The sequence below is a fragment of the Canis lupus genome, chromosome 2, assembly GCF_048164855.1.
Source record: "Canis lupus baileyi chromosome 2, mCanLup2.hap1, whole genome shotgun sequence".
NCBI classification, from domain to species: domain Eukaryota; kingdom Metazoa; phylum Chordata; class Mammalia; order Carnivora; family Canidae; genus Canis; species Canis lupus.
The window spans coordinates 14,033,316-14,060,519 of NC_132839.1; the positions used below are offsets into that span (position 1 = coordinate 14,033,316).

Here is a 27,204-nt window from a genome sequence, read left to right on the forward strand (position 1 = left end):
AGAATTATTGTCAAACACTAATAATGTGGCGCTCAAACATGATGGCTATGGAGATTAAAAACACTTATGGAATAATAAGTAATGTATTAAATATGGACTTGAACTTATATGTGTGTGCGTATATACACATATTTATATTTATACATATATTTACACATACATATATGTAGATCGCCTGAAATAATGAACAACCATGTACAACATATACAGAGGGGAAAAGATAAGTAGGCTCAATAATGGTGACAGGGTAGTATAATGATGGATTTTTTTTTTTTTTTTCCAAGCCCTCTATGGCATCATTGCATTCATGCTGCGGCCTACAACTCTATGTATGCAAAGAAAGTCCCTGTGAAGAAGTATGGTACCTCTGCTGTGTTCTCTGAGGCTTCTGTGGGTGCAGGACAGCTGTCGAAGTCGCCTGACAGGGCATCGATGGGGTCTTTGTCATCTTCAGGCTTCTGAGAGAGTAACAGAAATAATGGTCAGTGAAGGAGCACCAGGCCAAAATATACCCTAAGAGACATTTTTCCACTGCACTGAAAATAAGATATTAAAAGAAAAAGGAGACTTTGCTGACATCCTCTTCCTAAATTAAAACATGAAGATCCTAACAGCTTTACTTTCTTCAATACTACTTTACTTTATACATGTTTGCTGAGTATCGAGCCTCAATTGTTCAATCTTAACAATGGGTCTAAATGTGCTCCTGTGAGGCCTAAAAAAGAGAGATTACTCCCACTCAATCACATATGCATGCCTTCCCATTGTACCAAACATGGGGCAGCCATTCAATAAATCTCAGATTTCTAAAATGCAGAATAAAGTTTAGCTAGAATGAAAAGGAAACCTTTGCTTATAGGAAACATGCCGCCGTGGCGTTTACCTTTGAGTCCTTGGTTTTCTTGGCAGGTGGCTTTCCTGGTTTACCCTTAGGAACAAGGCAGATTATTGGTTAAACACAGTTGTTTGTAAAGGTTTACTCAGGTGTCCTCAGCAATTGTGGAAGCTATGGTCTAATGCCTTGCCTGAGATGCAGTGGAGTGTAGGTGTGCAGTAAGTGATAAACCTTACAGTCTGGTGGTTAGAAGTGAAGGAAACCATTCTTTAGGAACTTTCTGCCATCATGTGTTAGACTTCTACTCAGACTATTACAAAACGTAACTTGTGTTTTTCTGTCTTATTGATAAAAGCTCATGATACTTTGGAAGGATTTCAAGGGCCTGGATGGCATAGTTTTTTTTTGTTTTTTTTTTTTTTTCAGGATTACAAGTATGACTTATCAGGGACTTCACCCACATACACAGACAAGGACATTAAATAATGCTTTTCCCGGGGAATAAAAGCAGCAAAGCTGCTAGCAGGGTCCAGAACTGCTATCTTCAGGAATATAGAATGCACGTAAGTGGAACTGATTTCTCTGAGACGCTGAAGCAAACCCTTCAAACCACGGAGTCCTCAAACCCACCAAATGAATTAGTACAGAATGGGGAGGATGTGATTTAGGCTGCCTTGCTTCTCTCTGAACAGGCCTGGGAAGGATTATTTATCATCGAACAGACGTGTAACGAGGAGCCAAAAGGGAAGGGTATAAGCCTGGCTGACCTAAGAAAAACTGGCTTCGTGTTAGAGACAAACGGCCCAAGACTTGACAGGGTATATCTAGATACAGAAAGAGGACTTGGGACTAGGACTATAGTTTTGCCCCCCTTTACTCTGAATAGGGGTGCGGGTGGTCCAGAGGAATAAAGGGGCCTTATTTATTTGCCCTATTAGGCCAGTACTAGCTCCTTTGTCTGCTTCAGATTACAACTATTATTTTTTAAAGCCTTTTCTTGCAACGAGAATTCTTCTGCGCACCTGCCCTGGAATCCGTGGTAAGCATCAGTGAGTGAATGAACACTCTTTATACCACAGAGCCCAGGACAGTGAACATCAAATGATACTGGCTCGAATAAATATCAGCCAAACCCTAAACAAGCTGCTCATGAGAGACACATTAAAAGCCCTCCATCATGGGATATTTTTATGCTCTGGTTAAAGTGTACCCCTCCTGTTCATCGCAAGGGAGATTTGAATTTAAGCAGCTGTGTGCTACATGCCTAACCTAGACATATGCCTTCACTTACCTCATCGTTATCCAAGAGGTGTCTATATTCAGGGGGGATGGTGTCGTCTCTTTCTCCCAGCTTGTCTCTGTGTTCAGCTTTAGCTCTTTCCTATAAACATGGAACAGATAAAATAGTCACTCCTTCAATTAGACAATCCTTTCTAAAATGCGGCCTTACGCATTTATTCTAGTTTCCCGAAGCAAAGTCTATTTTCTAAGTAACAACAAAATGGATGACTTTGACAACTCCTTGGTGGGGGGAAAAGAAAACCCAAAAAAACCCAGGTGCTTTGACATGTTGATCCACATGTGAATTTCTACCTGTATTTTAAGATAAATGATGAAATATTTATCCTTAGAAACCATGGAAAGAGATACAACCCAATGGTATAAACTATCTAATGTCCTGATGGGAGTTTCACTATTTTTTTTAATTTTTATTTATTTTTAAATTTTATTTATTTTTTCATGAGAGACATAGAGAGAGGCAGAGGCACAGGCAGAGGGAGAAGCAGGCTCCATGCAGGGAGCCCGATGTAAGACTTGATCCTGGGTCCCCAGAATCACATCCTGAGCTAAAGGTGGCGCTAGACCGCTGAGCCACCCGGGCTGCCCAGTTTCACTCTTTAAATAAAAGGATCAAGTCCCTGTACCTTGATATTTAGAAAGGAAGTATTTACAACTTGGACATTTACAAGCGACCCTAAAGGACCAGCACACTGAACTGATTGTTTGAGCAGGGGAGGGGGGAAGAAGAACGTGCTGTAAGGTAAGCAGCGCCTACATCGCCCTGCACAGATTCAATGACATTCAGTCCCCCCCTCCCAGGAGCAGGGGGGGAACAGGCTCTTTTTTTCTGCCTCATTACTTCATTTTTCAAATAGAGTTCAAGTTCACATTGATGTTCCTGTAACGGGTAGAATCAAGAACTAATGATGCTTTGAAATGCCCTGGGACGTCCCTCTGGCTGGTCACTTAGTTCCTGGTTCCAAGCTAAACGGATCACTTGGTACCACACATCGTTAGTGTGAATAAGCACCTACTCCTGCTACAGAAGGTGTAGAGCTAACTGTGTGCCTTGCGGACATGCCTCTACACCGTGCTGACTCCTGGCCCAACACTTTAGGGGTTTGAACCCCAAGTTAGGATGGCTCAGGAGGCTTCTAGGGAAAACCTCTGACAGATGGGAAACCTTTGCTCCTACATGCACAGACTATGTCATCCTAAAAAAGGCACGCATTTCTGGGTCGTATAGATCATACATGCTTATTAGCAGATAAAACCGAGAAAAGCTACTGTGGGAAGAGCATGAAATTGAAGCAGAGCTGTTCTCTTCTATCATCACTAAGTCCGGTCTCAGCAACAGGACATTTGCCTGAACGTGTGCCCCAGCGTTAGTTCTCATTGGGGTGATATATTCAACAAAGTTTAGAGAAGGGAAAAAATGAGACTTCAGTGATCATATTGTTTGCTAAAACTCCCAAGTCAGAAGTGGGTTTTTTTTTCCCCGTCTTATGTGCATGATAGGATAGTGTAGGCTATAAAAACCTTAAGTTTCACGTATATATTTTTTACCTTGACTTTATCCTCTATCGGCTTGTTCTCATCTGGATCAGGCTGCCTTTGTCCCAGACTGTCAGAAAGTTGGTCCAAAGCATCGTCCAGTTCTTTGTTGTCACTTTGCTGAGAAGTCACAATCTGAATTAGTCACTGGTTAGCCAAATCCGGCCCTGCCACTGCCACAAAGACTCCTAAACTCATGAGGTCCTCAGCAAGGAGATGGGCAGGCCCTTGAGGGGTACTCCCTCTCCTAATGTTTCCCTGTCAACATTCCCATGTGCTTGTCTACCCTACTCTACCCCCCAGATGCCTCTCCTAAGGAAAATTTAAAAAATTGGCCCCTCCAAAAAATAGGGGGTTCCTGGCCTGTTTTGCTGGAAAATGTGCCTTATGGTTGGTTCAGTGTATGCAACACTCCTGGTGACAGTCTGATGTCCTCCTCAGGGAAGAGCACACATGAATTATGACACCTTATTTCCTGATTCCCTCATGTATTCCTTTAAAGATTTATACTGAGTTTGAGGTCTTCAAATGAAATATTAACTAAAACTAGACTTTCTGATGGGACCCGGGATAGGAAAAGTGTCCTTCTAAAACCTACTTGGGAAAGGCATGCAGGCCTTGTACTGCAGATGCTCACCCCTCGCCTCAGCCAGGACAGGACCCTGGGAGGACCTCACGGGAGTATTTTGAACTGCAGGGCGACCGGCAGCCTGGGTTATTAATGATGCTGCCTTTCTGTGCACAGGCACTTTGGTCCTTGTGGGTGGACACACACATACATGGCGTTTTACTGGTTTTAAGTGTTTTTGTTAGAGCCCAGGATTAGAGCTGTTAACGGTGGAGCTACCCACGCAGAGTCTGGGCTTTGTCATTTGGGCCTCTGGATATTTTCAGATGATCCCGAGGCTGACCAAACAGGATGAAAATTTGTTCAGAATCTCCGACTACAGCACGAAGCAAGCTTTGATGCTACATCAAAAGGAAAGTAGGCCTAGTTGACTTCACTAAAGCTACTTCATCTCCATCTAGCAAATGAGGCACTTGTTCTCAACCAGAGGAGATGGGGATCTGGTTTAGGGCGATCTCTTTGATGTGGTGTGGTCTCCTCGCTTCGATAATGTATAATTTGGTACTGCACAGAAAATTAATCAAGGAAGTCTGGGAAGGCTTTGGTCCCACACTCTTGCCTCAGAACATGTAAATAATTAAAACAGTACCGATGCTGAGGTTTTGATACTGCTAACATGAAAATGACAAAGTTTTACTGCTCTGAATGGAGGAAAACTGCTCTTCCATGACATTTTTGAATTTTCAGGAGAAAGAGCTCCAACACTGAGCAGTTCTGTAAAATAAACTTGAGGTTCAAGTTATAATGGGTAGTATTTATAGCATGTGTCAGGAAAAATATAGAGGAGGAGAAAATAATCAGGAAAGCTGAAGAATCTGTTAAATCTAGTAATTCGAACATATACACAATGTACACTACTGCTTTTCAATTCCAATAAAACAACAATACTATTAAGATCCTGGACCGTGCGTAAAATACTTCCTAAACACTTTGTTTCCAATATTCTGTTATCTTCCCAAGATCGCCAGCCTTATCTCTTCTAAAACAGAACATGCTTTATCTTCCCAATGATTTTGTCTAGTTTCATTCCCATTACTCCCTGTCTTCTTGTTGCTGCTGCAAAAACCTATTTCTAAGATGCTGCTTACCACAGTATCAGGGGGTAGACCAGCAGAGTGCGTGGTTGGAGCTGGGGTTTGGGAAACCACTTCAGAGATGACAGCAGGAAGGTTAGCCTCTTCAAATTCCTTTTGTAAAACAAAAAACAAAAAACAACATATATATATATCTCAGTAATATATACAAAACTATGTCTGCAATGCCATGATTTAAATTTTTTTAAATTTAAAAAAATTTTTTTTTTTTTAAGATTTTAAGGGACCTCTGAACACCCAACATGGGGCCTGAACTCACAAACCCAAGATCAAGAGTCACATGCTCCACTGACTAAGCCCTTTAAATACAGTTTTTTAATACAGCTTTATTACTATTTATTCTCTTCAAATGGATGCAAAATAACACATAATCTTAAAAGCAATTTTTAATTCCCGTTCCTCCTCCATAGTTGCAGTTCACACCATCTCTCCTGATTCCTATTCATATTTATTAATCCCAATGTTCAAAATGGTTTAGAGTTGCATGGTTTGTTTACACATTTCTTGGTGTACATTTAGGTTGTTTGCCGTTTTTCAGCTTTCTTCTTTGTAATTAGTTGCTCTGTATAAATTCCAACAGCAGTTCTTTTCATGGGGCTGGCTATATCCTGCCAAATTGCCGTCCCTCTCCAGAGTTGCTAGAAATTCATTCTGTGAAAATCAATGAATGAGCATGCTTGCTTTTCAGGGCCTTCCTTGCCTCAATTAGATAGGCTACATATTTTTATTTTTTTTAAGTTTTTTTTTAAATTTATTTATTCATAGAGACAGAGAGAGAGAGAGAGAGAGAGAGAGAGGCAGACACACAGGCAGAGGGAGAAGCAGGCTCCATGCAGGGAGCCCGACGTGGGACTCGATCCCGGGTCTCCAGGATCACGCCCCGGGCCACAGGCAGTGCTTAACTGCTGAGCCACTGGGGCTGCCCAGATAGGTTATATATTTTTAATTCTGATGATATAGGAGTGTTGCCTTAGACCTGGTATATGCTGTGTGGTTTCAGTGTTATTTTTTCTTAATGTTAAGCAGTGTATTATGCCAGAATCTTTCTGAAATAAAGATTTATTCTCCTTTAAAAAATACATTAAATCCTATATGTTCATTTCTCAATCTTTTCCATTGACCTATAGCTTTGCATTCTGAATAAGAATTGAATTTATTATCATATAAATCAAACCTTATATCTAGTTGAGCTCATCTTCCTTAAAAATACTGAAAAATGCTTTTCTGTATTTTTTCATGTTTTTATGCATTTGCTTTTCAAACATTTTAGGATAATTTTATTGAATTATGTAAGATACCTTATTGCTATTTTAAGTTTAAAAGCTGACTTATAAAAAAAAATAAAAACTGACTCATGAAATGTCTAGAGAAATGTCATGATTCTTTAAGGACACGGAGTAAAACTATCTTAAATGTTTTAATTTCTTCATGTTCTCATTTTTCTGTTCATCTCTTGCTCTTTTCTTTAATTTCTGACATCTCATACTAACCATATTTTCCAATCTGTTACTGATGTACCCAGCATGCACAATGTGGTATCTACAAAGGTGGTACCGACAACTAGGGATATCTACAAATACACAAATACTCTTTTTTCATACTTGTCATTTCTTTTTCATGTGCTGTTACCGATTCTTCATATACTATTAAGCAGAAATAACAATAAAATCAACTTTTAATACTTTGCTTTTTAAAGGAAATGCCTCTAGCTTAATTCTGAATATTTGATTCTTGAAGTTAAATAAATACTCTTTAATACATTAAGGGACAGTCTACTTTTTAAAGGTATTTATTTAAAATATGACTGTATGTGAAATTTGAAATACATCTTTTTTTTTGGAAATACATCTTTTATATGAACACATAATTCATCGTTCCTATTGGATACACTACTATGCTATAGGGAGTTTCCCTGATGCTAAATAAATCTAATTTCTGACAGTGCTAAGTAATTAATTTAATAATTTTATATTGTTTATTAAAAATTATACATCTACAGATTTAAGTGACTTTAGTTATTAATGCTATATTAATCAAGTTTTAAGATTAAAATCATCATTACTTATAGAAGCAACTATGTAGGCTAGTTTTTGAGACTATATTTATGTCGCACGGGACTATCTACTGTTAAACATTTAAGAGTCAATTTTAAACTTCCCTTGGAAGCAAAGTCTGAAAACAGTTCTAATCTCTTCAGTTTTTCTTTTGTTTAGGTGCTTTGAATTGTGTGCTTCACATTGTTTAAAAAAAACTATTGCACATAGTGGTTTTTAATAATTCAGTTGCTATCGTGTACTACTTATGTCTAATTTTAAAATTAAATTTTATTGATAAGATTTTTCTGTATTATTTCTGCCAATGTTTTGTTTAAAAATGTTAGCCATTCACAATACCCAAATGTTGATTCTTATTACACTCATTTATGTTCTCATTTTAAAATCTAATCATATTTTATTTATAAGATTTTTTTTTCTTTTACAGTTGTTGAAATCTTATAAAACTTTAGTTATTTCAAATCAAGCAACTGTGGGCCAGTTTAGTCTCAGACTGTGATTTTCATCTACTACACTCAATTGCTACTTTCTTTTGTGTGGTTACTTTATAAAAGCTTATTTAAATGTAAAATAATAGCTTATTTATAATAATAGCTTAAATTTGAAATTCAAAATCCAATAAACCTTTGGTTAATCAGATTTCTCTTTTCCTCTATTATTGATGAAGGTATTTATGATAATGTATCTCATGAATACTGCCTTGGCTGCTTATCAAAGATTTGGATTTGCCTGGCGCCTGGGTGGCCCAGGTCATGATCCTCTGATCCTGGGACTGAGCCCCACCTCAGGCTCCTGCTCAAAGGGGAGTTGGCTTCTCCCTCTCCTCCCTGCTCACACTCTCTCGTTATCTGTTGCCATCTCTCTTTAACATCTTAAAAAAAGACTTTGATTTGCAAATGTTTTATACATGATTTTTTAAATAGTCTCTTAGGAATTTACTTCTTGATTTTAGTGATGGGATGTTTCAAAATCTCTAAGATTTTATTTATTTGAGAGAAAGAGAATGAGACAGCACAACCAGGGGGGACAGTAAAGGGAAGGTAGAGGGAGATGCAGACTCCCAGCTGAGCAGGGAACCGGATGCCAACGCCACAGAGCAGGGCTCCATCCTAGGATCCTGGCATCACAACCTAAGCAGAAGGCAGACGCTTAACTGGCTGAACCACTCAGGTGCCCCTAAATTTCTCTTTTTATTTTTATTATTTTTTTTTTAAGATTTTATTTATTCATGAGAGACACAGAGAGAGAGGCAGAGACACAGGCAGAGGGAGAAACAGGCTCCATGCAGGGAGCCCGATGTGGGACTCGATCCCAGGACCTGGGATCACGACCTGAGCCAAAGGCAGATGCTCAAACACTGAGCCACCCAGGCTGCCCTAAATTTCTCTTTTTAAATAGAATTTCTGTTTTATTGTGATCAAAGAACATGGTCTGCACAGCAGGCACTCCTTTATATTTGAACATTAATCATGAGTCAGAATATGATACTTTTCCTCCAAAGTTCTTGGTACTTTCCCCTAAATAATTTTTTATTTTGACCTTTTTCATTTATCATAATTGGTTATTTCTACTTTGTTCACGATAGACACTAACAAATTTTTCCCTTTGCTAGATTAATTTTCTAAGATTAGAATTTTTTAAAAAATAGTTTATCTCAAGTCATTCCATTGCTATACATCATCTTGGGTGGGCATAAAAATTCACTGTTACATTTTCTTTGAATTTCTAAAAGAAAAATCCTCATTGTTATAATAATAATACAGATGGTATGAAGAAGGGAATACGGGCTCCCCCTAATTTGTTGTTTTGCATCACTGTGAAGATATGATTCCACGTTCCTGGGATACTGCTCACTTTATATTCTTCCCTAAATCAGGACTCGGGAACCTCTGTGTAATATAATCTGTTAGTATGGAGGAGGAAGAGGGGAAGGTCATGGAATGGAGTGGCTACAACTGCCTGGAGATGGTGCTTTCATAGGGGTCAAGTGCACTGGTTAGTAATCCCTTCTTTGAAGGGTTTATTGCTTCATCCAGTCCAAAAACTGAGCTACTTCAAGGAATTATTTTTACTAATAGCTACTCATTCTGTTGCTCAACTGATACACTGTCTATGCCACTGTCCACATACGAACCTTGTAAATCGATAGCACAGATCCCACAAAAAAAGTTTGGAATTACATCAATCTGGGTACTTCAACAGACTTAAAATAAGTTTCCATATAAATAAGCTAGAAAAGTCCTATAGTAGAGAAACCTGCTTACCATGTCCCAACATTTCCTGAAATTTTTATGAACAGAATTCCCTTTGAGGAACTATCTAGTCTACACAGAGATAAATTTCTTAGGAGACAATTATGGAAAATGATAAATTGTAGAAATACCAACAGGTAAAGTTACTTGAAATGTACTTTTGGGTAAATTCAGTTTTAAGTTCTCTTTTCGTAAGTACACTTGGTAAAGAATACATGCTCATTGGTTTAATTAGTTACAGTGTTGCAAATATCCACGGTCCTGGGACACTATTTCATGATAGAACACATTTTTCATGGTTACAGTGGGGTTGAGGCCCTTTAATTTTGTGACTGTTTCCTCAGCTCCAATGTCAGAGTCACTACTTTCCATTTATTTTTGCCACCCTACAAGCAAGGAAATAAACCCAGGAGTTTCAGACTTACAAGAGGTGAAGTGTTTGAGGAACCAGCAAAGTCCTTGGACAAAGCATCAAGAAGGAAGTCTTCACTCATGGGCTGTAAGAATCAGAAAACGTATCAATAAATGCCACCTCGTCAAAGGATGTCACTATTTATTGCTCATCAACTTATTAAAAAGAAAGTTACGCCCTTCCACAATTAACAATCAGGGCCAAGTAAGAAAAATATACTTAGGGAAAATTGTCTTGCTTACTAAAAGCGATTCCTTGGGCACTTTTGGCAGGAGTGGTTTTCCATCTTTATCCTATTTGGGAGAGAAAAACATGATTTATCCTGGGGGATTTATCCAAAGTATGAACCCTTGTACATAGTGTAAGGCGTCTACAGGTTAGACCTGATGTTGTGCATTATAAACAGATTCATCATTTCAGGAAAAAAAAAAAAAAAAAGAGTCTCTCACCAGAGAATATGCTCTAATGACTTCATGTCAACAAACAGCTCACATATCAGGCATGCCCTAGGCATGGGGACTATAAAACCAACCGTGCACAGCTTGTGACCTCAAAAACCCACAAACTAGTGCAGCAGAAAAATATGTGAGTGGCTGAAACAGTGTGACACAAGGTGCTGTGACAGGGCACTTACAGGACATGATGGGAGCACAGGGATGCACCCCTCATGTGCTTGGGGGATGGTCTTCACCAAAGTTGCCTGAAAACTGGTTAATTTTATGCCTATGTCTCTGCCTTTCCCTGTGTCTCTCATGAATTAATAAAACCTTTAAAAAAACAGTTAATTTTATAGGCAATACATCCAACTCCTATGCATCAATGCTGTGTGACACTCTGAGCACTGTGGATACCACAGAAGCCAGGATACACAAAATTCTTGCCCTAAGGAGCTCATCCTTATGGCTCAGATGATGCCAAACCTCACATGCCTCTTAGGGCCGCTTCTGAGAAACAGGACAATTAAAACATTTGAAGCTTTTTAGTAAAGTTCATAAAAGAATGGTAAGTCCAATTTATCCATATATACAAAAATAGGTGCAAGGCTACCTATGTATGTAGTCGTATATAAATGCACATAAATACATATACAGGGGATCCCTGGGTGGCGCAGCGGTTTAGCGCCTGCCTTTGGCCCAGGGCGTGATCCTGGAGACCCGGGATCGAATCCCACGTCAGGCTCCCGGTGCATGGAGCCTGCTTCTCCCTCTGCCTATGTCTCTGCCTCTCTCTCTCTCTCTCTTTCTGTGTGACTATCATAAATAAATAAAAATTAAAAAAAAATACATATACACTTAGTTGAATATTCTCATAAGTAGTAGCATCTTATGAAGAGGACTGATATTTGTTCTACGGTCCATGGCGTGTGTCCCCGTTCAAGTGATCACACTTCAACTACAGATACATAATGGAGTCTCCCCCCTGTGTCACTTGTTTCTGTACCATCTGTACTTTCAAAATAAAGACATTATTCTACTTAATGTTAAACAGGCTTCCTTCCTTTTTCAATATATATCCAAGAGCTGCAAATTTTTCTCCATAGAAAATAATTATTCCTCATTTTGGTTTTCCTAGTTACATAAAGGTTGTCTAAGTTAGTCTTTCTTTCTGGCATGGTAACACACCATGTCATTAAATGAGAAAAAAATTAGGTAGCTTAGGCATTAGGTGTTTTTCACTTAAGGGAGGAGTGAAAGGTCACTGAGGAATATTTTCCAGCGTCATACCCGGTATGCCAACGGAGTATTAACCAACTATTTGGCATCTGAAACACTAAAAACAAGATCTTTCCATTTCAGGCCTATTTCCGTGTCCCTTTTTTAGGTTTTTATGTTTACCTTGACCTCTTCTAATCTATAATCAGGAGGAATTGTTTCTTCTTTTTCACCAAGTTTTTCACGATCCTCTTCCTTGGCTTTCTCCTGCATTAAAATTATACCATTTTCATTATTAATATATCTCCATGAAGTGGATGCCTAAGTGCCTACATCTGAGATAACTCCCCTGTTAGGCCAGAGCATACGATGGCCAAATGTACAGAGTTCCCACAGCAACCTCAGCTTTCTCAGCCTCCCCTGCTTCCGTGGGCTCAGATTCCACCATTACGCCTGTTGGGCTAAAAGGCAAGATGCGGAGGAGGGTGGGCACCTGCCGCTTCTCCCAAGACTCCTGGGCAGTGGGAATGCACACGGCCCACGTGAGAGTCAGGGCATGCACATGGCCCAGGTGTTTGACTAACCTGAGTGGCACACTAACCATCCACTACTATAGCACAACGTCGATGCTTACCCCAGTTTAGATTATCAAATGGGGATGGGATGTTCCCTAATAGATACAGCCAGTCGGTTATGTGTTGTAGGAAAAAAAAAAAAAGGTGACTAACTTAGTTGGGGACTGTAGATCATCAGTGTTAGCTACTTTCTAGAAGTGACTGAGCCGCTATTACCTTGACTTTATCTTCCACAGGCTTTCCATCTCCTGGATCTGCTTCCTTCTTCCCCAGGCTACCAGCCAAGGCTTCTACAGCATCATCTGGCACCATGCCTTCCTAAAAGGCACATTCGTAGATACACTAAGTAGGTGGTTAATCACTCCTTTTAAAAGAGAGACTACATCAGGCAATTCAGAAGGGCACAACCTTATCTCAGGTCTAGATAAGAAGTACATGTCATCTTTTAATCATTTGATTACCAACTGAATTAGAATCCATGTCAAAGAAACCTGAAATGTTAAAAATTAGACCTTAAGTTTCTTATGGTAAGCAGTTAGTGGGTACAGCATGTATTGAGACTGAGAAACTCCAATAATCTAACCCAGTGACTTGGTTTGGAAATAAGATCATGGAATGGAAGCAGAAAGCCAGCAAAGAAGTGATTTTTATGGTGATCCTTCTAGAGATGGAGCAGGAAAGATTTTCAGAAAGGCCTATGAGAGGACATTCTTCCCAATGCTCTATGAAATAAGCCTGGCCCTTCCCGGAGGTGGTGGCCTCAGCACAGCCTCTGCTGAGACACAGAAGCTTGTGTTCCTCCCGTGGCTTCTACTGGTCTAGGTGGCTTCATGCTGACTCAGGTGACTGCCTGTGTCCGACCAACCTGAGTGGCACAATGGGGATGGTCCACTTGGGGTCCCACCGTTCAAAAGGAAATGTGCTCCTTTGTGATGCAGTGAGCTCCCACCATGCTCCTATTCAAAAGGAAACTGGGGGAAGACAACATACGTGATACAAAGGAAAAATAAAGGGAAAACTATGTTTGGGCTAAAAGTTAGGAGTCGATCTGACTTTTCCCAAATCACAGGTCACGATCCATACATTAATGGTTCATGAAAATCAATTCAACAGTTTACGGGTGGGGCTTTTTTTTTTTTTTTAATGAAAGGATAGAAAACAGAATGCATCATATAAAACAAGGATAAGTACTATTCATTAAACTGTTTTTTTTTTTTTTTTTCTATTCATAGATATTGGGTTGAAGTAGCAATGAATTTCTTATTGCAGCTTTTGGTCAAAGTATGAAAGCTGCTTCTGAATTTCAAAGTCTCCGAAGTTTATTCCTATAAAATTATATGACCTCACACGGAGTGCATGTCTGATTATTGGAGTAAAAGTGTCTTTCTGTGGATATGCCTTAACCATGAACGTAAATAAGAAAAGTTTTTCTGCTTAGTTGCATTGCAAAAGAGATCCCCAACGAGGGTATGGAACCTGAGTGGAAGGGGATTTATCACCCTCTAGTGGTTGGACCTGCATAGACTTTATTCCCAGGAGCAACAAAAATCCCTGATTTATCTAACTTGTTTGCAATTCGGTCTAAAATGCAAGAGGTGCAGTGACCAAAGTCTTAACCAAGCAATTGGAATTGTTAGCTTGATCTAAGACAAGCTCACACGTTGAGCTCAGCTTTCTCCTACTCTCTGCTATAGGATCCTTTAAAAACTACAACTTCCTGTTAAGCCTGCTCCCATGGCCTCAAGAAATAAACCAAACAGAAGCAGCAAAGTTAGGAGACACAGCACTCTTAAGAATGAAGCAATCTGGGGGCGTCTGGGTGGCTCAGGCAGTTAGGAGTCTGCCTTCAGCTCAGGTCATGGTCCTGGGATCCTAGGATGGAACCCCATATCCTCTGCATGGGGCTTCCCATTCAGCAAGGAGTCTGCTTCTCTCTCTCTCTCTCTCTCCCCCTCCCTCCCTCCCTCCCTCCCTCCATCTCTCCACCAGTCATTCTCACTCTCGAATAAATAAATAAATACTATCTTTAAAAAAAAATAAGAAACAAAAGAATGAAGGACTCTGGAAACAGGACTAAGAAGTGAAACTTCAGTATCTGTAATATTTCATGTTGTCAAATTCACAACTAGAACTCAGGTTTCTGCATTTCCTCAATAAACTTTCTTTTTACGTGAACAAGAACCATACAGGACACACATTCATCTCCTTCCTCTGCTCTTTGATTCTTTTTGCTCACTAATCCTCGAGTCCATCTTGGGTCCTCTGACCTTTGTCATACTCCGCAGCTATTCTTTCTGGCGCCCATGGGTGTCACAATTCCAGGAATGCCAACTAACTTTGGTGATGGTAATCTCAGCAACCGTGGTCCCTAGAGCTGATGGAGCAGATGCCCAGAAAAGATCATCAGAGAATGGAAAAACAGAGCCCTTTTGTGTGCACTGAACATCGATGCTTGGCGGCCCTACAGTCAAGGTAAAGTGGGAAAGGAAGAGGAACCCTTAAAGGCACGGGAGGCAGAGGGCACATGTTTAGGTCACAGAGTTCTGCTCTGGAATGTTGGCTATTGTCTTTTTTATTCCACTCACCACCACCTCTGTTCTTATTTCCTTCACTGTGTCATCCCACATTCTCTCCTCCTCTCCTAGTCTTTACCACCATGGCCTGTGGCTTCATTCCCACCATGTCCAAGTTCTGGAGCATGCCCAGACACCTCAAAAAAAGAGGTTGAGTCCTGTGTAAGGCAGGAGGGACACCCTGGACTTTTTTTTTTTTTTTAAGATTTTATTTATTTATTCATGAGAATGAGAGAGGCAGAGACACAGGCAGAGGGAGAAGCAGGCTCCCCACAGAAAGCCTGATGTGGGACTCAATCCCAGGACCCTGGGATCATGACCTGAGCCAAAGGCAGATGCTTATCCACTGAGCCACCAGGCATCCCAAGAGAGACCCTGGACTTTGAGGGGATTTTCCGTTAGCAACAGGAACGTCCTTGGCAGGAAGCAGCCACTTCAGGGCACCCAGGAAACATCCCACAATTTCTTGACCCCCTTTACTCAAACTAAATGCACTAAACCCAAGTACAACACGTGCTTTATCCCTTTGTGCTGGCCTGTCCTTAGCTCACTGGTCTCCCCAGGAAAACAGTGCTACTCCCCCTTCTCAGTATGATCATGCCCTCCCTTCTATATTTCCTAATTCCTCCTAGGGGTGGATCCCTTCACCCTGTTCCTCCTGCCCTTTTCCCATATGAGAAAGACCAAAATGTACTGTAAAAAGCTTCAGATTTGGCTATAGCCACACTCGATGCTGAGGTAGCTCAGAGCAGGAGCCTTATTTATATCACCGAGGCTCTGAAAAGTTAAGTGGATTGTTCAAGGCCAACTCAAAGCTTCATTTCCCTCATCTGTAACACAGAGGTGATCTATCACGCAGGATTCATAATGTCCTTGTGAAAGTTTAATACAAAGATACTGTAAAGCTTCTACAAGTTAACTATTCAGAGTACAGATGCACTGAGTCTGTAGTAACACAGCACAGCTCCACCAGCTGTTACTCAACTACTGAATTGCCACACTTGATACAACGGTCAGAAATGAAATGAATCCACGATCAGTGGATGAGCGTCTGCCACACTTGATACAACGGCCAAGAAGAAAATGGAAAGGAATGGATTCAACCTCCCTTCAGGTAGGAGTGAGGAAAAGTCATGACGATATTGGTGCAGATTCCACTAGGAGAGTCAACAAAAGATCACAGCAGGCTATCCGTGAAACTCCAAGTAGGCTTGAAAGATGTGGGAAAGTAAAAGAGCATGAGTACCCACAATAGCTGAGGAGGAAGAAAGACTTTCAGACGCTGAATGAAAAACACAGCTTGCAGCAGTTTAATTAAAAAGTTAAGTCTAGCCTGAATTTGTAGCATACCCCGAAGCCAAAAGAACAGTGGATGCTACAGCCCTAAAACATTTCCTTATTTTGTTAGAATAAAATAATACGTGGTAACACACAGTAACAAGTGCATGGGAGGAAGAACATTACCCTCTCAAGACATCGCTCCACGCCCTGAGGATCACTCACCAAGGTAGGTGGCTTGGGCGGTGCCGACTGTATGCTACACATGGAGGTCCGAGGCACAGCCTCGCTCACAGGAGTTAGGGGGGCAGCCTGAGATTCCTGAGGGGAGGAGTACAACGAAGAGTTTTTAGAAAAAACTGGTTAGTAAGACTGCACAACAACGCACGAACAATACGCTGTCCTACATTATATGCTGCTATGAGCATGACTTTCTTAAATGCCGAAGGATTGCTGAATAGTGAATAAATCAAGGCATGTTGTAACTCTTCTACCATTATTTCAACTTGGTTTTACCTCTTACCTTAGGTAGGTTACTTAACCTCTCTGAGACTCAGTTTCCACATCTGTAAAATGAGAACAATGATAGTACCTACATCTCAAGGGTCAACATGAGGCTTTAAATGAGATAAAACATGTCCAGTGCTTTGCATACTATCTGGGAACACTGTAAGCTCAATAAAATTAGCAACTATTATCATTTATATTATTTTCATAGAATATACAATAATATGCCAACTATGTAATGTAATGCTTTATATATAAATCCATCTCTTTTATATACTTAAGAGCACCCTATCAATTGTAAATAGGAAGGTACAAACGCAAGGAAGTAATACCATCCCAGGGGTTCGCAAAGTATGGTCCCCGGACCAGCAGCATCAGGACCTTGCTACAAATGCAAATTCAACTACTACTATGGAGATTCTGGAAGTGGGGCCCAGCAATCCATGTTTTAACAAACCCTCGGGTGATCCTGGTACTAAAATTTGAGAACTGGGCTATCTTATTTTATCACAAGAGTAAAATTTCAAACAGTTTTTAATCCAGACACAGAAGTTGATCCTAATGTAAGGTGCTCAGTAGATGATCATTAATAGGGGACTATCTCTTCTTTCAAGGAACTTGCTATTTAGTTAAAACTATGTATACATGTCAGAGGTGAAGACCAAGACAGCTAACACCTTGCTTGTCATAAATATCTTAACAGGGATATATAAAGAATAGACCCCTGCGTGTGATGTATTATGCTTGGGAAGGTGTGGAAAAGTGGGAAGGTTTGGGGAGGGAAAAGCAGGAGACAAAGACCATATTTCAGCAGAGCTTTAAAGGCATGACTAACATTTTAGATGGTTGGGAATTAGGATGGAACATTATTCCATAAAGAAGGACCACATGAGAAAAGCCAAGGACGCGCGCGCGCACACACACACACACACACAAGCACTTACTGTCACAGTTTAGTATTTGGAGGACACACCTTGGGGTAAGGAAGGCAGCTGGGACCAGAACACAGGAGCAGGGACTTTTATTGGGTGGGGAATGGGGAGGTTGTGAGAGTGGGAGCAGGGGAATGATGTGACTACCAAGACGCCTAAGAAACAGTAATTCCGGCAGAGAGATATGGGAGGGACCGAAAGGAGACTGCCAACAGGGGCCCCAACCGTCCTGAGGTGAGTGGTGATGACAACTGTGACTAGGTCCGTTACAGAAGGATGAACAGAAAGGAAAGCACGGTTGTGCTTGCTCCCCTGAAGGCATAATTATAGGACTTCAATTGTGTAAGACTATCAAGGTCTCTTTGGGAAAAGCAAGCACATCTAGAAAAAGTCAAGATGACAACTGCGTGTAAAAAAAAAAAAATGGCATAATGGGTCTCTATCAACTTCTTCATGCTAAAACAGTTTGGGCCTCGCATTCTTAAGAGTATGGAACAATATTTTAAAAAAACACAGAACTAGAGACCTTTACTTTTGAGAAACATACTTCTGTTTTTTCAGTTGGCTTAGACTGTTCTCCTTTACTTTTAGGCTGGTTAAAATCTTCTGAAAGCTCATCAATGAGTTCTGATTCACTCAGGGGCTGTAATAGAAGAAACACTACATTATTAAGGGACTATATGTTTGTTATAAACAAGTTTTTCATACAGAAGTATTTTTTTTTTTGTTAACACATATTAGGCCATATTTTAGGATCTAAAACCAAAATTCGTATTGGGGATGTTTTAAAATTTATCTATATAAGATAAACGTCATGCAACAACCAAGGAATACCAGACACCTGAATACCACAGAAATCATTCGCTTAGTCAAGAGTTTACTTCGATTTCTGAAGAATTGTGTTCAAATAAAACTGCCAGTTCTTTTCAATGAAGATCCATATAAAAGCTTTTTTCTTATGGGATTTTTTTTTTTTTTTTTAACTATTTCCTAATGACTTCCTTCTGAATAGCTCAGGAGACAGAGATCATATACTCCTTTCCCATGACTGTGTGGGATCTGGGCAGGAAAGTTCTCCTATCCCTAAGTGCTTCAGATGAAATTCATTTAGAGCTTGTGGAAATTTTGATTAATACCAGTCATCTATAGCTGTAGGTGATTGGGATGCCGTGCCTCTGTCTAGGACAGCCTGAGTTTTGGGGCACTGCCCTTGCTATTTTCTAGGTGTGTGACCTTGGGTGACTTGCATAACCTCTCTGCCTCTCAGTTTCCTCACATGTAAAATGAGAATGATAATAGCACCTTCTTCGTCCAACAAGCACCCAAAGAGGTAACGTATGAAAGGCAATCAATATGGTGTCAGGCACAGAGTAAGTGATTAATAAATGTTGCTGCTTATTGTATCCTAACAGCTAAATATGCCGCTTGATACCAACTTAAAGCAGTTATAGAATCATTAGAGTATCATGACGTCACAATTACAATCAAACTCTGAAGTGCAAACAATCTAATTTGAGGCTCTCTTGACATCAGCTCCTAAAGTCCAATGAATGTCACCTAGAAAACTGGTAACATTCTCGTAATAATTCATGAGGAGAATCATCATGAAAATATGTGAAAAAGTCAGTGATAGGAGTGTCGCCATCACAAGTTTCCCTCTCTCCAATACTAGGTTGGCATTAAAGTCTCCACGGTGAAATCCTGTCTAAATTATCTCAACTTATACTTTACAGTGCTTTTGTTAATTATCAGAAGAATCATTTTCTAACCTTGGATTTTTCTTCAGGCTCTGGCAATAGAGGTTTTCCATCTTTATCCTGAAAATAAGATAGAAAATTCACTGAAAATGAAATAGAACATTTCGTTTTCTTGTCCCATTAAGTTTGTTTTAGGGAATTCCAGGATATGAGAAGACAGATTGGTTTTTTCTTCCTTATATTTGAGTGATTTGTTGAGTGAATTTTTTTAAAAAATTTTTTTATTGGAGTTCAATTTGCCAACATATAGCATAACACCAAGTGCCCCCCTCAGTGCCCATCACCCAGTCACCCCCACCCACCACCCACCTCCCCTTCCACTACCCCTTATTCGTTTCCCAGAGTTAGGAGTCTCTCATGTTTTGTCACCATCACTGATATTTTCACTCATTTTCTCTCCTTTCCCTTTATTCCCTTTCACTAATTTTTATATATTCCCCAAATGAATGAGACCATATAATGTTTATCCTTCTCCGATTGACTTACTTCACTCAGCATAATACCCTCCAGGTCCATCCACGTCAAAGCAAATGGTGGGTATTTGTCGTTTCTAATGGCTGAGTCCATTGTATACATATATTTGAGTGAATTTCTTATATTTGAGTGAATACATCCTCAGGCTTTTTTTTTTTCTTTTTCTTATCAAGTATTAGAATAAAGATTTGAGCTATTAAAAAAAAGTCTCCTTTCTCCAACCCAGGGTGAAGAGATAAATCTCATTCCTACAATTCTGTTTTTGTATTCTGGAGACATGTAATCCAGACTCTTTCTAAAACTGAGAAACCTTCCATCAAGCATTGGTGTATATTTTTTCAAAGATAAATTACAAGTACAACTATAGGAGTCGGTCCACCATCCTCATTTTAAACCAAAGCCAACAACAATAAAACCACCTTAACTGAGGAGGTAAATAGTTGTACATTCACATCTACCCCTTAAAAGGTCTATGCTGCTCTTATCTATACGGCAGTTCTAGAAAACAATATTCCCGAATTGATCCTTGGGCTTTAAGGTTAAGGACCTACGTCGTGCATCACTGACAGCTGTAACACTTGCATTTGTGTGAATTTGAATGAGCACACGGTTACCACTTAGGAAACTATCCCTTAACTAACTTTAGAGAGTGGGGTTTTACATGGATATGAACTGGGTCAGACCCAACAAAACATGATGTGGAGGCAAGAGGAGGATTATGCTGTTGGGCACTGCGGCTAACAACGTACCGTAGCTGGTTTTAATCTGTACTCTGATGGGACAGTTTCCTCATCTTCACCACACTTCTTTAGTTTCTCTTCTTTGGCTTTTGCCTGATGAAAATGGAGGGGGAGGGAATAAAACACAGAAACGTTGGTAATGCACGTGAAATAAGAGGATCTCGCTTTCTGGACTTCATGAGTGGTGTGGGGAAGATCCTATCAGATTCAAGTGCATCTGTGCGCCTTGTAAACTACAGAGCACAAGAGCGTGGTGAGCGCTGGCTGTGAGGAAGGCCGCGGTGGCCGAGTCACAAGATGGCCAGGAACCCTGGAGAGGTGTCCCTGCCCTGCGCTCAGCTGCTCTGTGACTGTGGGGAGCCACTGAGTCTTCCTTCAGCGGCAAAATGGGGCTACTGACACGTGTAAGGATCACTAAGGAAAAGCAAATAAAATATCCTTTGAGGCAGGTAAGCACAGGGCAGAGTTAGTAATTATTTTAATAGCCTCCGTCTGTCTTACTCAACACAGGAGTCATCGAAGGGGAGGAAACAATTAGTTCCCATGAATGTTAAAACACAGTTCAGAAACGAGAGGAGCATCTCATGGCACATCTTGACTGATCCATGGATAATACACTTTGCCTCTTTTGAAAGGACTCCCTTCTTTTTAAGTGTTCTTCTTTTAATTCCAGTGTAATTGGGCCACCTGGGTGGCTCAGTGGTTGAGTGTCTGTATGTAGCTCAGGGCGTGATCCTGGGGTCCTGGGATCAAGTCCCCCCTTGGGCTTCCCTGTGGGGAGGCTGCTTCTCCCTCTGCCTATGTCTCTGCCTGTCTCTCTGTGTCTCTCATGAATAAATATTAAAAAAAAATTCCAGTCTAATTAACATATAGGTTTACATTAGCTTCAGGTGTACTATATAGCAATTCAACAGTTCTATACATTACCCGGTGCTTATCATGTTATATGTACTCTTAATCCCCAGCACCTATTTCACCCATTCTCCCCTGGTGACCATCAGTTTGTTCTCTACAGTTAAAAGAGTCTGTTTCTTCGTTTGTTACTCTTTTTGTTTGCTTGCGTGCTTGGTTTTCTTACATTCCACATGACTGAAATCATATGGTATTTGTCTTTCTCTGAGTAACTTATTTCCCTAAAGTTTATACACTCTAGTTCTATCCATGATGTTGCAAATGGCAAGATTTCATTCTTTTTAATGGCTGATTAATCCATTTAATCCACTGTATGCACATACCTCATCTTCTTTATCCATTCCTCTACTGATGGAGACGGGCTGCTTCTAGAATTTGGCTATCATAAATAATCCCGCAATAAAAAAGGACTTCCTCCAACAACACTAGGACTTTACGGGATTACAGAACCATGAAAAACCGACTGCATTAGAGATGAAAGTGTACTTCTATAGTAGATCACTGGCTTCTAGGATATGACATTTGCATTTTAAACGACTGGTGACTGATGGGAAGTTCCATGATATGTAATAATTGGTTCCTCTATCAAGGCATGGATTTAAATCACAAAACAAGGGGCTCCTGGGTATCAAGTGGAGCATCATTTGGGAAATTCCTGCTCAACCCATCCCTCCACCCATACTTAAGAATTATAATTCTACACTGAATGATTAGATGATTAATTTAAAACATCTTAAGCACTTTTAGTGAGCCAAACACTCTCCTATGGTTTAGAATGACAGTTTTATTGTTCTATAAATTAACCATTCTCATTAAGGGATGATAGGTTTTGTTGTTGTTTTTTAAAAAATATTTCTAATTACATTCTACTGCAGCATACGGAGAAAGTCCTATTATGTAGTGGTATTCTCCAAACTCCAGATATTTGTGAGGTTTCCATCTGGAAAACAGGCTTTGTGAAAGTCAAGGGTCTCCTGTATCAGACTGTCTTCTCCAGGCTTGTGGACAATGAGGATCATGTGCACAGTGAGATCTGTTCTATTCCTGTTTGATCTTTATGTTCTTTACATGCCTGCACTCTAGGCATGTCTACTGAATTTAAATAGCACCCGACTAGGTAACTACACACAGAAATGGGGAAGATTAGTAAGGTATCATTATAGAATATTTATTTTATGTTATGATCTATTATAAAAATGATAAGTAGGCATGGATGTCTTCTCTGAAGCATTATGCAGTTTTTCCACAGAGACCTCTCTAGTATGGAATGTACTGGAGAGGCTCTGGACTCCTATAGGATATTAAACTTTATGACGCTTATCAAAACATCAGACTATCCAGAAAGTATTACATTCACCATCAGGCACTAAAAGTTCAGCTTAAGAATCCAGAGGACTGGAAGATCTAAGGAAATATTTATACTTCGTACATAATTAAAAAGGAAAACTAGTGGAAAACTGCAGACGATAAAGTAGAAACTAATATAAAGAGTAGAAAGAACAGTTCTTTCAGTTAAAATTTTAGGAGTTTTCTGCTTGTGGTTGTTTTTTTTTTTTTTTCCATAGGGAGTGGAATACACGTATACACATCCCAAAATTAGTTATCCCAACTGCTTAAGAAGTTATTTTTATGCGACATTTTTAACTTCTATTTATCTATTTTTTTTTTAAAGATTTTATTTATTTACTCTTGAGAGACACAGAGAAAGGCAGAGACAGAGGTAGAGGGAGAAGCAGGTTCTCTGCAGGGATCCCAGTGCGGGTCTCAATTCCAGGACCCTGGGATCACGATCTGAGAAACTCACCCACTGAGCCACCCAGGCACCTCTCTACTTATCTGATTTTAATCACTCGAAGGCTGTCCTGGGATTGCTGTTTATAGCTTTCCACCCCAAATTATTGTCTTAGTAAATCACATGAAGTATCTGTAAGTGCCATTGGCTCACTGCCCCGTAGCTCTCTGGTGGTAGAGGGACACCACTGAACCTGGCCTGATCCGCAGCCCCCCCCAGGGTTCCTCCAGGATCACCCTCTCCCTGAGACAGCTCGTCTATGTGGCTGCTCTAACACATGTGCATCTCACAGTGTGTCTTCACGCAAGTTTCTTTTTTCTTCTCAATACATTACTTGGTCCTGGAGGACAAGGACTGCTTCCCCGGCTCCCTTGTGTTCGCCTCCACAAAGCTTGTCATGCCACACTGTGCCCGGTGAGCCCTCAAAGAAAGCCGAAGATAGAAACTGGCCCATCTTGGACCAGAGCGGTCCCAGACTCAGGGAGAGTTGCCGGGGTCTCACTGAGACTCACCTTCCTCAGTGATTCAGAACAGGAAGTGACAGAGGGGGCAGCAGCATTATGACAGCAACACCTGCCAGCTCCCCTCCCTGTGCTGATAGGCTGGCACCCCTGAGGGTCCCCAGGCTGGATTTCCATGTTCCCCAACTATGCTACCTTGCTGGCAGGGCCATTCCCTCTTTTCTATCCTCTTTTATCCCAGATAACTCAGTTGGAAAAGTCTTCAAAAACTGTAATCTCATGAAAAAAACGCCTCTCCACCAAACAGAAACTTGCTTTGGCTCAGAAGATTTGTTAAGATGTCAGAGTGTGGTGGGATAAATACCCCCCATCATCACACTCTAAGCACACAGGAACTCCACTTATAGAGTTAATTGTTACTTGATGTTATTCTAATTTGGGACAAGATTTTCAACATTTTTCTCCATAGTTCCACAAAGAAGCCTCTTCCCATCCCATCGACAGCATTCTCCCTCTTTCCTTATAAAGACAGGCACCTGGAACCCTTCTGAAAATATACATTTCCATGTCCACAAGAGCAGATAAACCTATTTCTCACCAGGCCACTGCTTCCACGTTATCTTGTCTCGTCAGGGGTCACTGAAGCATTGGCAAAAGAGATTAGCATTCACTTTAAATATTAAAATTCTAGATGGTTTATAAGGCAAACTCTAACTGCCCAGGACTGAAGATCTAAGTTAACCGGACTCTGAAAGTAAGATAGAATGAAGAGCAATTTGTTTTTAATCTCCAATAAAGCAAAGTTGTGTGAAAATTCTAAACATGCATAAGGCAGTTAGTTTCATAACCTGCAGACTGACGCGCTTTATCAATAAACTCCAAGGTCAGTACCTCGTCGACTTCCTTAATGGAACTGAGGTCCAGCTCGGGTTCTGGCTTCCGGCTGCCCAAAGAAGCTGAAAGAGCCTCCAGTGCTTGATCACTCATTGCGTCCTGCTAAAAAGGAAAAACTCTGTACATTAACAAAGACAACATCTCCTCAGCCTGCACAATCCATCCACTTCTCTGTGAAATCCTAATTTCAAATTTGTCAGAGGAGTCGTGGATTAGAGGACTTTGAGAAGGCAGTGCTACTTGAAACCTAAGAAAAGAGAGAAAGGAAAAAGAACTTACCAGTGAAAAATACTGGGGCTAAGATACTTCCACAGTGTCTTACACAGTTTCTACCCTCAGGGGCACACTTCACCCCTTATTTATCAAGCTATAATATTATTATAAAATACTTGCATAGAAATAAAAGCTGCAAGAAGTAAACTTTCACTTTCCTGTTTTTTTTTTAATGTGTCTCTAAAAATAATTTCTGACAACCCTGTCCCTTAGCAAACTAGCTAAGCCCAGGAAGCCGGGAAACCCAGAGTGGCCCCTTGCAGCCTTCTTTTCTGAAGGCACAATGGCCAATAGCTGTAGGAACTCCCACTCTTGGGGTGTGGTGCTCTCACCGCTCCCCAGCCTGCCAGATAAAAATAAACTGTCCCCTCCAGGAAGGGAGAGGCAGAGCAGATCCAACAGACATGCTCCTTGCACTATCTGGACTGTCTGCAGATGGAGCACGTTTTCTCATCCAGCCTTGAGCCGCTGGATCACCTTTCAAGATTTGTGACAATTATGTGACTGTGGTCAGGAGAAGTGACCTGAAACAGCTAGGCCAACATTCCACTAGTGATTGATTCACAGGTCAAACTCCATTAAAAAAAAATCACGGTGAAGATGTTATGTTCCAAAGGTACAATTTTTTTTGGTGTCTTGTCTTTCTGTATATTTTAGTGGTGAGATACTCTTGTTTCACAATGAAGAAAACTGTTCTGAAATCATGAACAGCATTCGTAGAAACACAGAAGGCTTGCCTGGAGATAATCAATAGAACCCTGATTGGATTCACTAATCTACACAGACCCGAGGGAAAAAAGATGCTCCACATCAGGAATAACGCTCTATTGTGATTATCCTGAATCAGCTGGATCAGGCTCAGGAAAGTAACTGCTGTCAGGAGAAGGACCGTGGTTATTTTCAAAGAAGTAATTATTTATACCTCCTCCACCTTTCTTTTTTTCTCTTGGGGTGAAGCAGCACTTTTGGTTACCCTGGCTGGCTGGGCTTTTAAAATCTCTTCTCCTGTAGATTTCTGAAAGGCAAAACACAAAAGATCAGACTTAAAGATGAAAGAAGGGCAATTACAATAACCAGAACTAAAAAGAAGTTGTTTTAAAGTCTGATACGGTTTCTAACAAGCACTGCAATTATGTTTAAAATAATACCTCTTCCTTAGTTTTCTTTCCAGCATCGGTAGGTGAACTGCAGGTGAAGTCAGATGACAAAGCATCTATGGCATCATTGGGCCCCATGGGTTTCTAAAGAAACAGGGACACGATGGGGCATATATGAGAGTCATTCAAGTTAAGGATCACAATATAAACTCAGCAAAGGAAGAATAATCTGACATTCCTTTACTACCAAATAAAATACCTTATCAACTAACTCAGATGAAAGCCTACATTTGGAAGGGAATGGGTGCTCACTAATCCTATTTGCCTGTTTCCCTCTTTTAAATGGATCACGTGTTAGGATATTCTCATTCTATTAACATTTATTTTACTGCAAAACTTTCTTGGCTCCATTCTTCTTCCTCTAAAAAAAAACAAAAAAAACAAAAAAACAAAACAAAACAAAAAAAACTACGTATGAATCCATGAGCACTGAAACAACCCCCACGTCATCCCCGGCCTCTGAACAGATGGAAACTTAATCTGATTTAGAGATTAGCCATAGACATAATATAGAGAATTGATGACATATCCCCCAACTAAAGATTTTTTTTTAAAGACTTATTTATTTGAGAGAGAGAGCAAGGGGAAGTGAGTGTGAGGGGGGCAGAAGCAGAGGGAGAAAGAAAGTGAATCTCAAGCAGACTCCCTGCTGAGCACAGAGCCTGACCTGGGGCTCAGTCTCATGACACATGAGAACATGACTTGGGCCGAAACCAAGAGTTGGACACTGAACTGAGCCACTCAGGTGCCTCCCACAACTAAAGATTTAAAAACAGGTTAACCTGGATCTCAGAAGAACATTTATGTAAACTCACCGAAGAGTCTGGAGGAGGCACTGTGATACCTTCTTTTTTCTGAAACAAATATTAATTTGGTCATGTTGAGCGACCAAAAGTAATTTTTACAACAGGCAAAATGTAAGGCTCAGTGAGTGTTATGAATTGTGTTTTCCCAAAAGTCATATTGTTGAATTCCTTTACCCCTAGTACTCCAGCATGTGACTACATTTGGACAATGGGCCTTTAAAGAGATAATTAAGGTTAAATGAGGACATTAGGATAGGTGGTGGTCCCATATGCCTCCTGTTCTTATAGAAGTGGGGAAACATGGACTAGGA

At 40.4% G+C, this 27,204-nt stretch overlaps 1 protein-coding gene across 50 annotated transcripts in view; it reads right to left on the minus strand.

Annotated features, from left to right (window-relative positions):
• Positions 1-27,204, minus strand: part of CAST (calpastatin) — a 111,846-nt gene that overhangs the window by 11,411 nt on the left and 73,231 nt on the right. For 33 of the 50 annotated variants that reach the window (XM_072790196.1, XM_072790119.1, XM_072790109.1 and 30 more), the window contains 17 exons: positions 26,903-26,941; positions 26,079-26,171; positions 25,853-25,945; positions 24,655-24,759; positions 20,608-20,691; positions 19,397-19,444; positions 18,175-18,270; positions 16,414-16,509; positions 12,554-12,655; positions 11,946-12,029; positions 10,353-10,403; positions 10,124-10,195; positions 5,387-5,485; positions 3,683-3,790; positions 2,127-2,216; positions 884-928; positions 366-458 (listed from right to left, as the gene is read on the minus strand). In XM_072790196.1, coding sequence (XP_072646297.1) covers positions 366-458; positions 884-928; positions 2,127-2,216; positions 3,683-3,790; positions 5,387-5,485; positions 10,124-10,195; positions 10,353-10,403; positions 11,946-12,029; positions 12,554-12,655; positions 16,414-16,509; positions 18,175-18,270; positions 19,397-19,444; positions 20,608-20,691; positions 24,655-24,759; positions 25,853-25,945; positions 26,079-26,171; positions 26,903-26,941 — 1,398 coding nt within the window. The remainder of the gene's footprint in view (positions 1-365; positions 459-883; positions 929-2,126; positions 2,217-3,682; positions 3,791-5,386; positions 5,486-10,123; positions 10,196-10,352; positions 10,404-11,945; positions 12,030-12,553; positions 12,656-16,413; positions 16,510-18,174; positions 18,271-19,396; positions 19,445-20,607; positions 20,692-24,654; positions 24,760-25,852; positions 25,946-26,078; positions 26,172-26,902; positions 26,942-27,204) is intronic. The other 17 variants (XM_072790212.1, XM_072790137.1, XM_072790129.1 and 14 more) reach the window with 2 other exon arrangements.